A 12,258-nucleotide genomic window follows, 5' to 3' on the forward strand; every position below is an offset into this window, starting at 1 on the left:
AACTTGCTATTTATTAGTGATTTTTTTTTATTTAATGTGAGCTATTTTCTCTAGTTGGTGGTGCCAATTTCAGTTTGTTCTAAAGTTTTTTAGAATTGTATATATAAATTTGGACAATCTTCTACTTGAATTAGTTTTTGAGACGGAGTTAGATTTAAATTTTAATCTTAATATGATATCAAAGCTCATGTTTTTTGTGTGTTGGGTCATCTTTTCTGTTCATTATTGGGTCATATGTAAACTTTTACGTTTCAAATATTCACGTACGGACTTGAGAAGTGTGTTAGTTATCTCACATTCGTTGATTAAATATCATAGAGTTATATATATTGACTTAAAAATTTTTTTATTTATCTAACTTTTGGTGTTAATAGGTGCAAGTCTACATTTTAAACATGTTTTTTGTATATTCTTGAATGTAAAGATTTGATGCATTTTGTCTCTTGAACCTGTTTTTGAATTTTGGGTCGGTTTCTATATTCCTTGCGGGGTGAAATTTTACCTCCATTTTTAGAGGAAAAGAGAAAATGGTTCCCAGAATGAATCTTTTCTACTGGTGGACTAAAGACACATCTCAAGGAACTCCAGTGGTAGGGAAAATGGAAAATCCCAATTTCTCCATGCTAGAAATCGATGGCCCCGATGCTGCATTCAAGCCAGTGGACAAGAGCCGGCTCAAAAATTCCAAGCAAGTCAAATGGGTTTTGCTTCTTAAGGCTAATCGAGCTGTCGGCTGTGTGGCTTGGCTTGGAGCTATTTTGTGGGGTCTTCTTGGAGCCATCAAGAAGAGGTTGATCTTTAGACAAGGAGTGGCTTTTGCCAGCGAGAAACTAGGGAGGGGTAAATTGATGCTGAAAGTTATAAAGTCCTTTTTAACGATTTTATTGGGAATTCTTGGTTTTGAGGTGGTAGCTTATTTCAAAGGGTGGCATTATTTTGAGAATCCAAATCTTTACGTTCCACACACTTATGATATCCAAGGCCTGTTCCAACTGTTTTATGTGGCTTGGTTGGAGTTTCGAGTTCGATGTATTGCGCCATTTGTGCTCTCTTTATCGACCTTTTGTATCGTTCTGTTCCTAATCCAATCGTTGGATCGGTTAATTCTGTTTTTGGGATTCTTATATATCAAGTTGAAGAAGATTGGACCTACAATAAATGGTGATCCTTTTGAATACAAAGATCTTGAAGGAGAAGCTCAAAATTACCCAATGGTTCTTGTTCAAATTCCTATGTGTAACGAGCGGGAGGTATGATATAATTTCCTTCAATATTTCTTCTATATGTCGCTTTCAGTGTTTGATATGTTGCTGTTCTTAGATCATTAAGCGCAGCTCAGTAAGACAATGCAAGGATACATAAGTTTGGTCTAATGGGATAAATGGGAAAAAAACGTCATCTAAAGATTTGAAATCTTTTGTGAATAAGAATATCTAAATTTGTATTATTCGTACAGGTGTATGAGCTTTCTATATCAGCAGTCTGTCAACTAGATTGGCCGAGAGAACGTCTGCTAATTCAAATTCTTGATGATTCTAATGATGAAAATATTCAGTTGTTGATTGAATCGGAGGTTGCTAAATGGAGCCAAAAGGGTATTAACATAATCTATCGGCATCGTCTGATTAGAACCGGTTATAAAGCTGGGAATCTTAAATCAGCAATGAGATGTGACTATGTGAAGTATTACGAATTTGTTGCTATATTTGATGCGGATTTTCAACCAACCCCCGATTTTCTCAAGCTGACAGTCCCACATTTTAAGGTTTTTTACTTCAACTTTTGGCATTCTTGAATAACAGTCAAATTCCGATTTGACAAAAAAATTCTTTTGTTGTAGGATAATCCTGAACTGGGATTAGTTCAGGCAAGATGGACGTTTGTTAACAAGGATGAGAACTTGTTGACTCGCCTCCAGAACGTAAATTTGTGTTATCATTTTGAGGTAGAACAGCAGGTTAATGGGGTGTTCTTGAATTTCTTCGGTTTCAACGGGACTGCCGGTGTTTGGAGGATCAAAGCATTGGAAGATTCTGGCGGTTGGCTTGAACGGACAACTGTAGAAGATATGGACATTGCTGTACGTGCACATCTCAATGGTTGGAAGTTCATATATCTTAATGATGTCAAGGTACCAAATTCAGTCATTTCACTTTGTTTTTCAGCCACCGTGCCTTAGAAAGCATAGCATGTCATTCCTACTTTTTGAAGAAACTCGACTATTATGACTAACGCAATTGTATTCTACGTGCATATGAACTTAGGTTCTATGTGAAGTTCCTGAGTCATTTGAAGCTTACAGGAAGCAACAACATCGATGGCATTCTGGTCCTATGCAGCTGTTCCGGTTGTGCCTGCCCGCTGTCCTGAAATCAAAGGTGCATTTAATATTAGTTCTATAAGTCGCTAATAGTTTTCAGATGAAAGCCTCACTGATGATCCACGGATACTGGTTCTTTTCTGCAGATATCAATATGGAAGAAAGTGAATTTGATATTTCTCTTCTTCTTACTTCGAAAACTCATCCTTCCCTTCTACTCATTCACGTTATTCTGCATAGTTCTTCCATTGACCATGTTCATCCCCGAAGCTGAGCTACCTACGTGGGTCATTTGCTTCGTTCCTATCCTAATGACGTTCCTCAACATACTACCCTCACCAAAATCCATCCCTTTCATCGCCCCCTATCTCCTATTCGAAAACACTATGTCAGTCACTAAATTCAATGCCATGGTATCGGGACTCTTCCAATTAGGTAGCTCATACGAGTGGATTGTCACCAAAAAGGCCGGAAGGTCTTCAGAATCCGACTTGTTAGCTGCTGCTGATAAGGATACGAAATCACTTATCCAGCCACAGATCAATAGGGGAGCTTCGGAAAATGATCTTTCTGATCTCACCCTATTGAAGGAACAAACAGTGAACAAACCGGTCAAGAAAACTAACAAGATTTATCGAAAAGAGCTAGCTCTTGCTTTTCTTCTGCTAACTGCTTCACTCAGAAGTCTTTTGTCTGCTCATGGACTTCATTTTTACTTCTTACTATTTCAAGGCATCACGTTTCTACTTGTCGGTCTTGATTTGATTGGAGAACAGGTCAGTTGATAAAGAACTAAATGATGAAAGGTAAAATGAAGACAAGACAACCTATGTCATTTTGATGCCTTAAGCAGCTCATTTAAGGGGTAATTTTGTTTAAGTGTGAATATCATTCATCAAGATTCACGCCAAATAAAGGTTTCTTCGTCCTGTTAATCACCTTGTACTGTTATTTTTTCGACAAATTTTCTGTTTAGATAGGATAACCATAACATTCACATGTAATTTCATTATGTATATAGGTTGGAAGATCAATTCTTCTGTTGTGGTAATTGGTCTCATATATTTGTGTGTACTATGTCATTCCACTCTCGCCTTGTATTGTAAATGATTGAGAAATACTTTAAAAGATAAATTTGCTCGTGGAAACTCTTGGGTTGTGTCTACTATATATAATGAGGAAACATTGCACATTTGACTGTATAGTTACCAGTACTTTTCTTGATATGATACTTCTTCAATTTGACATCTAAACTCCCATTTTGTTGGGATCAAGCAATGTGCATCAATAGATACGTTTTACTTTCGATTTTACTTCTTCTGTTCTTGTCATTGGCTTTTCAGTTAACTTGATGAACTGTGTTTACTAAAGATCAGGATATTGAAGAGATCATTCCACCCACTAGTCTATCAAACCAACTTCACAAGAAAGTATGAGTATTATTTTAGGATTAGATTCTAAAACTCATTGTTATTTGTTGAGACTTGTGACTTAAAAGAAGGGAAGACTTAGAATCATGTCGCAAGAAATCGCTGCCGCTAACGTAGGCGTAGATCGTCGACTTGGATATCAACGTTTCCAAGGCAAACAATGTTGTGACACAGCTATTAATTCTTGAAATTGTGATTCTGTTAAGGAGAGACTCCCATCAAACATATTAGTCGTATCAAGGTTTTCTTGCAAAAGTAGATATTCATCTCTAGTGTTATAAAAAAATGGTGTCGGCACTGCGAAATATAGGAGATTGGACATGGGAATTGCTTTAAGCAATGGAGTGGCCACAAATGTTGTGTTTTAATTTTGTATAGCAAGTTGTGGGATGTTTTGCTCTTACGAGTTGGGACAAAGCTCCACCTTCGATTGACTGTGGTGGTCCACCATTCGAATTTCTCGTCAATGGAGAGTAGGAAACGATTTTGACATGCTACCTATGAAATTGTGGCCTTCTTACATTACTATTGTTTTGTTCATATTCCTTAACAGTAGTATCTTTGGTCTTTTATTTTATTTACATCGTGTGTGACACAAACTTATGATCTTTAAAGAAAATTAATGTTTGGAATTAGTTGTTAAAACATAAATTCCATAATTAGCATTCTTTCGTGCCAGTGATCAACAAGAAAGCAAAAGATTAAAGAATTTAAAACTTTTTTAGCATGATACTCAAATACCTCGATATATACACAATTCGAGCTCTTCGAACTTGATCATGCATAATTTAAATCAAGTCGACCTCAAATAATACGATGCTCGAACGTGCACCCTACCTAGATATGACCTGACAGCTCGAATTTAAACCACAGTTTGTCACATTATGATAAAATATACATTATTAAAAACGTTTCTGCTTGATTTTTGCTAGTCCCCTACTTGGATAATAACATGAAAATGACCGCCAAAATTGCAGTGTAAAAACTTTGCATATGTTAAGAAAAAATATTGAAATTTTGTTGACGCCAATTTATTGGTTTTTCAGAAATTATATATAAAATTTGGGGTGTTGATAACATTCGACATTACCTATTTAATGGGTGAGTAGGTCTTTTTGAGACGGTCTTACGAATCTTTATCTGTGAGACAGGGCCAACCTACCGATATTCAAAATAAAAAGTAATACTCTTAACATAAAAAATAATATTTTTTCATGAATGTCCCAAATAAGAGATTCGTCTCACAAAATACGACCCGTGAGACCGTCTCACGTAAATTTATACCTTAATTGATTTTTGAACAATATCAAATGTGTATTTACTTTCCTTATATGACAAAATTTGGATTTACCTTAAAATTTTCGATTGCAGTTTTTGTGTTTGCCAACAACACGTATTAATAATTTTTTGCAATATAAAAAAATTAAATAAATATACCTTTAATATTAAATAATTTATCCCTGGTTTTAGTAGGGATATATAATTTTTTTTTTCAAAATACATAAAATATTGAGGTGTAAAAGATTTTGATTTATCAAATTCTTATTAAATCTTGGAATGTGATATAAAATATACTAAATATTAAAAGTCGTATTATTCTTTAGTTTTTTTATTATTTTTCTACATTATATATAATATATCAGTTAATGCTATCATAATTTGTATAACAAAAAATTATTATTTGTGCTAGTCGCTAGATTCATTTTATGTTGACATCAATAAACTATTAAAATTAATATATATATATATATATATATATATATATATATATATATATATATATATATATATATATAAATTTTCATTTTGAGAATTTTTTTGTATATGGAAAATATTACGATAGAATTTTAAAATTAGTCATGGCGTACACAAATATAGTATGTACATATTTTTAAAGTAAATCAAAGATCACGATCCGGGTTCGCCGCTAAAAATCTTTAGACAACTATAAATCGGTTCATGATAAACTAAGTTCATGTTACAAGTACAACGATATTTGTACAACAATTCAAACAATACAAAAAATTGCATTTATCAAAATCTGATGATAAATTAAATACAAAATCTCACGAGACAATAACAAAATATCACGGTATAATTGTTATAAATATCGAAGTATGATATATTTATCATACTTATAACAATATTTTTTTGAACATTGAATATCAGAAGATTGAACTTATTCTTTGTAGAAAAGCGGATTTTTTTTTGTGTGAAATGGGATTGATTTGAGAGGCTTTGTAAATATATCGGCCAGATGGAGATAAGAGCAAAAACAAATGAGAGACGGCTCGTGAGATGAGCAGAGATAGTTAGTAGAGTGAAACAAGAGATGGGAGGTGAGATGGAGAAAGAAATGAGATCGGATCGAAAGGAATTGGCTAGGAAAGCTGTGGATGGAAGAGGGAGCTCCGATCAAACTGTTCCAAGAAATTGTTTCAGCATTGAAGTTGACATTATGCTAAAATACTATGGATAAAACCGATTGTTTATTATTATTTTTTAAATCTCTATATTCTATAATATGTTACATGATATGCTACAAATGTCCTCGAGGTTCTATATTGGGCCTGTTTGCTGTGGACTCGGGCAATCATGATATTCGGCCTATGCGAGGCCCACATTACAAGTAAACATTGCTGGTTGGGCCAAAGTGTCGGCCTTATATATTCCACATGGTAAATTGGACTTCTCCCACAGGCAACAAGGACCGAGGATTTCTTGCAGTTTGTGTTTTAAAAGCATTTCTAATTGGATGTTTTGTTGTCTGGATTTGAAATATAAAAGTCAAATATTGATAGCAAAGTATAGAGTTGGCTAAAATATATAATTCCGTTTTTATATTTAGTAGTGTTTTCGTTTTGACTCGTATATTCATAAATAACTACGTATGAAAAAACGTGCAAGCATGCGCAACCATATTTTAAAAAGTAAAATATATCGATAAAATAAAAAAATTCGTAAATTTATTTTCCAATAATTTTCTTAATTAATGTGAAAATTTAAACAAATAAATTTTGTGTTGATAATGTTGGATTATATATATATATATATATATATATATATATATATATATATATATATATATATATATATATATATATATATATTGAGTTTTGTGTTAATGACTTTTTTTATGTGTGAATGGAAATCAAGGGATTATGTGTTTGTCCCACGTCGAAAAAATAATGTGGTATAATGAGCTTATATTCTATTATATTTTATGAAAATGTAAGAATGATTGATCAAGAGGCTCTCTTTCTGCACACCGTGCAAGCGTACGAACACGACACTAGTGTGTCGAATGTCGGACTGATCAAGTCAAATATCTCCTAGCTAGTATGTGCCATCTTTTGCTATTTTTTTCCTCAGAAGAAACCTTTTACATGCAACTTTTGACCTTTCGTATTGATGCTATTAGTATATATAAATAAGAGATGTTTCAAGGTCAGAAAATACATCGAAAAATCTACTTGCTCCCATGTTCATGCACCCTGCTCCTGCTTGATGCACTTCTGTTCCTGCTTTTTCCACTGTTAAAGTTCAAGTTATAGTTCGGTCGCTAGTATAGTGATTTGTGCAATACCACTACTTGTCTGTCTGTTGTATCCTGAGAAACAGACACCCGGTTTAGACCACAAGCACATATCGGAGGGTACAAATCTGTTTTAAGGAAGCCGTAACTTGTTACAGACTTCGATTTTGTTTTGTTTTCCTTATACGATACTCATATTGTAAGTAGTACACTTATTCCGGTTATAGTTTTACCTTTGTGAGCTTGATTCAATCATTCTGTTATTTGTAATTTCTGCTCACATATAATACACATATCTCCAAATTATGACCGAATCACACGAATATATTTACGAATCAAAACTTGCTAGATTTCTTAAATTATTTTCAGAAGAATTCCATGAGCATGTTTTGAGTCTTTAGACCGAAAATTCAATCACTTGAATAAGAGGGGACCAAATGTCCGCCACTCAAGTATTATCAGCCTCCCGTCTCAAACTCAAAGTTGAACATAAAAATGTCAGAGTACGTGTTTGCTCAATGATACCGTTAATTAATTTGTTCTTTTTAAAAATAAACTGTCTTTAAAATAATAATAATAATTGTTTTTTTTACCTCCCAAAAATTTAAATGGAAAATTGTAAAAATATATATTTTCCTTTTCCTAGACACGAAAAAAAGAAGAAGGTATCCCACTAGCATAAGTTGGAAGTGATGTCATGCACAACTTTGATCCAATTCATATTCATCAGGTTCGTTGACATTTCCCATTACCATATAAACTATTCAATTTAGTTGGAACTTAGGAAGTACGAACAATTAATTATGGCAAACAGATTTTTAGCAATAATGATTTGTTGAAATCACACTTTCCAGTAATAAATAAGAAAGTAGACAAGTACTATTCTTTATCGTAGCTTGGTAAATGATATTTATATGAAAATGTTATCATCGACTCAACACATAAAATATATGTTTGTCGTGTGATGAGTGATGAATCATGATCATTTGTTCATACATACGTATCACGTGCTGAATGAGTAAAATTACTACACATGTAAATAACATAAACTTTCATTTCGTGGCCTTTAATTTAAATATGGGAAAATTAAAAGTCAAAAGTTTGATGTTTTAAATACTCCAAATCGAGTGAGAATGTATAAAGTCTATATTAAATAACATTAGTGGCTTACAGTTGCTTTCAATTGCATTTGATTACTTTTAAATAAAGTGAATAGTTGGGATTTGCTTTTATGTTGGATCCGATCGCTTTCCTTATTTTTTTTTAAAAAAAATTATTAAAATAAAGTTGTCCAAACTCATGGACATTGGACATGAGAATCTCGATGTTCAAGTCCAAATTGAGCCTAACCATTCTTCTAGATTGGATGATTTTTCTAAACTAAGTGTGAGATTAGTTGTCGAAACACGCAAACAAATCTCCATATCGATATAATTAACAATTTTGGCATTTTTTAAGTGATTGATTATCTAAATTCGAGTTTAACTTGAATTCTCTATATTTTTTTTTATCATTAAGCTTTTTTAAATATAATCTATTTGAAATCGCGAGTTCCTCTAACTAGTTACAAGAGATCGATTTCACAAGTTATTTTTTTATGAAAATAATTTCATCATTTGAATTAGTTTCATGGATCACTTTTAACAATTTTCCGATCATTGATTTTTTTCCCCTTCTTCTAATTTGTGATTAAATTTAAACGACTAATTAAGAAATGCAATCCACGTGGCTTCATAATAATGGTTTTGGTAATTAATGCGATTTTTTTATACAAAAAGTCTATAGTCGTCAGCGTCCACCCAATGCATCGGGGCCGTTGATGAGGCTAGCTTGATCGTACGGTCGTGAATTCAGAGCCTTTATTGGGATTTAGGAAATTTTCAAAGTGGGTCAACCGTATCCCACATGATGTCTCCCATTTCAGTCAGCCTTTCTTAAAATAAAATAATAAATATTTTTTATTTTATTAAAAATGATTTTCTTTTTAATCTCCCATTTATGTGAAATTTAAGAAATACCCGTTTCACCCCTAAACTGTCTCCTTCCGATAAATTTTAGAAAAATAACATTTTGAAATATAATGTTTTAAAAATTTTATTCGGTATTCAATTTTTCCATGTACCTAAAGGTCATTTTACAAAAGAAGAAAGATTAGGTCTTTATATGTGAGACAGTTCAACCCTACCGATATTCACAATAAAAAATAACACTCTTAGTATAAAACGTAATACTTTTTCATAGATGATCCAAATAAAAGATCCGTATCACAAAATACGATCCGTGAGATCGTCTCACATAAGTTTTTGTCAAGAAAAAAAATAAAAGTTCTTTGAAATAGCGGTGCTTTTTATGTAAATTTAGCTTGAATTGATATCGACGTATCAAATCGTTTACTGAACCTAACTTTAGGTTTAATTAATAGTATATTGGGAAACCTAATTGTAAAATTTTAAAAATTATTCTCTCTCGGAGAATCTTGACCTAATTCATTTTCATTCAAATATATCCAAATTGTTTCAAAAGGTATGAGAAAACTGTGATTGATTAAGAGTCAAACGAAAAAATGACACTATTTACTTTTTATATGGAAATCGTGAGAGATGCTTTTTAATACTCGACTCCGATGCCACGCCAAGCTCAACTTTGTATGTACGTTGCCCTTCACAATATTGTACAGAGATTTGGAAGCAAGTAAAATAGATCTGGCAAACTAATTTCCTCGAATTCCACTCAAGGGGTCCCACCTCTACCATTTTCAACAGAAAAGCCAGTATTTCACATAGAAATTTTCAAAGACCCAATATCAGCCGTTGGATAGTAATGAACCTTTGACTATCGTCTGGTTCTCCTTTCGTCTTCTCCCATATATCACCCCCTCAGTCCCCTCTCCTCTCCCCATTCACATTTCTCTCCTGTTTGAATTCCCTCGACAAAACTGAATAATATACAGCAGAAAACTGTCCTGATTGGATTTTAGGGGTGACCCTTTTCATCAGTCAGCAGAATATGGCCGTGGAATTTCTGGGCTATTCCAATCTCAACGACCAAATGGCGGTTCAAGATGCTGCGTTTGCTGGGATTAAATCAATGGAGCATTTGATTCAAGCGGTGTCTCACAAGCAGCAGCAGCAGAGCCAAAATCAGCAACTCGACTGCAAAGAAATAACCGATTTCACGGTTTCCAAGTTCAAAAAGGTTATTTCTATTCTCAACCGTACCGGGCATGCCCGATTCCGCCGTGCTCCTGCTCAACCGCTGCCTTACTCCGACGAATCTACTGCTCCTCAGTTTCATACCCGAACATCTGGATCTTGCCAACTTCAAAATCCGGCTTCTGGAATCTACCAACATCAGCCTCTGAGTTTGTTCCCCAAGTCCACTACACCTGCGGCGACGCAGCCTTCGACGCTTGATTTCTCCCAGCCGTCGCTGATGGCCTTAGGGAAGGACACGTCTGAGGTAATGGGAAAGGAGGGGTTTAGCTTATCGACGGCGGGGACGACATCGGGAAACTCGTCTTCGACTTTCTTGTCTTCGATTACTGGTGAAGGGAGCGTTTCAAATGGAAAGGGTGGGTCACCGTCGACGATCCTGGCTCCCGCTGTTTCCGCCGGGAAGCCGCCTCTGTCAGGGAAGAGATGCCGGGAGCATGACCACTCTGAAAACTTCTCCGGCAAGATTTCGGGTTCCGGCCGCTGCCACTGCAAAAAGAGGTAATTTCTTACCATATTTTTTCAGCTGAAACATCTTATCAAAATCTTGTATAACAAAATGACTAAAATATCTTTGCTCATGAAATTGAAACTAGATTGTTAGGATGGTAAAACTATCGATAATATCATGTGCACACACAAAATCTTGGGCAACGGAATTTTGACCCTGTAACTTGGCGTTATTGAAGAAGGCCAGGGGCTAGCTGGCACACGGGAAAATTTAAAATTGGGTAGAAACAAAGTGGACAGATAATAAAAGCAGAACCGCAAGAAATGCTTGCATGAAAAATTAATTCGATTTCTGCGCTGCCTCATGTTCCTTAGCAATTTATTACGGATTTAAGTGCAGAAATGTATCGAAACGAAGGAACCCTTTCATATTAAAATTGCGGCATTGTCTCTGCAGGAAACTGAGGGTGAAGAAAACCATTAGAGTGCCAGCCATCAGCTCAAAAGTTGCAGATATACCCGCGGACGATTACTCGTGGAGAAAATATGGTCAAAAACCAATCAAAGGATCCCCATACCCACGGTAATTTCAGTTCACCAACGCTTAATCTACCTTAGACGGAACGAATCCACGTTAATCTGGAAACAGTTTGGCTAATCAATCTTCTTACGCCAATTTTCAGGGGTTATTATCGATGCAGTACGGTGAGGGATTGCCCGGCGAGGAAGCATGTGGAGAGGGCGAATGATGATCCAACGATGCTGATTGTTACTTACGACGGGGAGCACCGGCATGTGCAAGGTGTGTCGACGGAGATCCCTGCCGGCGGCAGTGGCGCCAAGCTTGTTTTCTAGTCAACCCCGAGGTTGAATGGGGAATGTGGCAGTTGTTGTAATTTGATTAGAATATGAGGGGCCTGCTGCGAACATATTTTTAATTTTTGTAGGAGTAGTGGACTTAAAACAGTTAAAAGGAAATTGCTTCATTTTGTATATTGCTCGTTAGTTCTAAAATTGAAGAATTTATTTACGTTTTGAGTTCATTATTATATTTATATATAGTGACACTTACTAGAGAAAACAAAAGTGAGGTAAGTAAATAATTGGGTCACACTTTCTATTGCCTTTTTGATTATGAGTAGGTCTATTGTGAGACTGATTTTACGAATCTTTATCTGTGAGACGGTTAATCCTACCGATATTCACAATAAAAAGTAATACTTTTAACATAAAAGTGATGTTATTTCATGCATGACTCAAATAAGATATACTGTCTCACAAAATATGACGCGTGAGATCGTCTTACACAAA

The 12,258-nt window shown here is 34.7% G+C and overlaps 2 protein-coding genes across 2 annotated transcripts; both read left to right on the plus strand.

Moving 5' to 3' along the window:
* The first annotated feature begins 371 nt into the window (after window positions 1-371).
* LOC140834460 (probable xyloglucan glycosyltransferase 5) lies at window positions 372-3,806 on the plus strand. Its single transcript, XM_073199347.1, has 5 exons — window positions 372-1,250; window positions 1,457-1,765; window positions 1,841-2,131; window positions 2,265-2,378; window positions 2,467-3,806. Exons 1-5 carry the CDS (start codon window positions 528-530, stop codon window positions 3,103-3,105), a joined length of 2,076 nt encoding a protein of 691 aa, XP_073055448.1. The 5' UTR covers window positions 372-527; the 3' UTR covers window positions 3,106-3,806.
* A 6,363-nt stretch (window positions 3,807-10,169) lies between these two features.
* LOC140834461 (probable WRKY transcription factor 11) lies at window positions 10,170-11,977 on the plus strand. Its single transcript, XM_073199348.1, has 3 exons — window positions 10,170-10,998; window positions 11,405-11,530; window positions 11,631-11,977. The coding sequence occupies exons 1-3, from the start codon at window positions 10,292-10,294 to the stop codon at window positions 11,800-11,802; spliced, it is 1,005 nt and encodes a 334-aa protein (XP_073055449.1). The 5' UTR covers window positions 10,170-10,291; the 3' UTR covers window positions 11,803-11,977.
* The last annotated feature ends 281 nt before the right edge of the window (window positions 11,978-12,258 follow it).

Source organism: Primulina eburnea, chromosome 6 (assembly GCF_022965805.1).
Source record: "Primulina eburnea isolate SZY01 chromosome 6, ASM2296580v1, whole genome shotgun sequence".
NCBI lineage: Eukaryota > Viridiplantae > Streptophyta > Magnoliopsida > Lamiales > Gesneriaceae > Primulina > Primulina eburnea.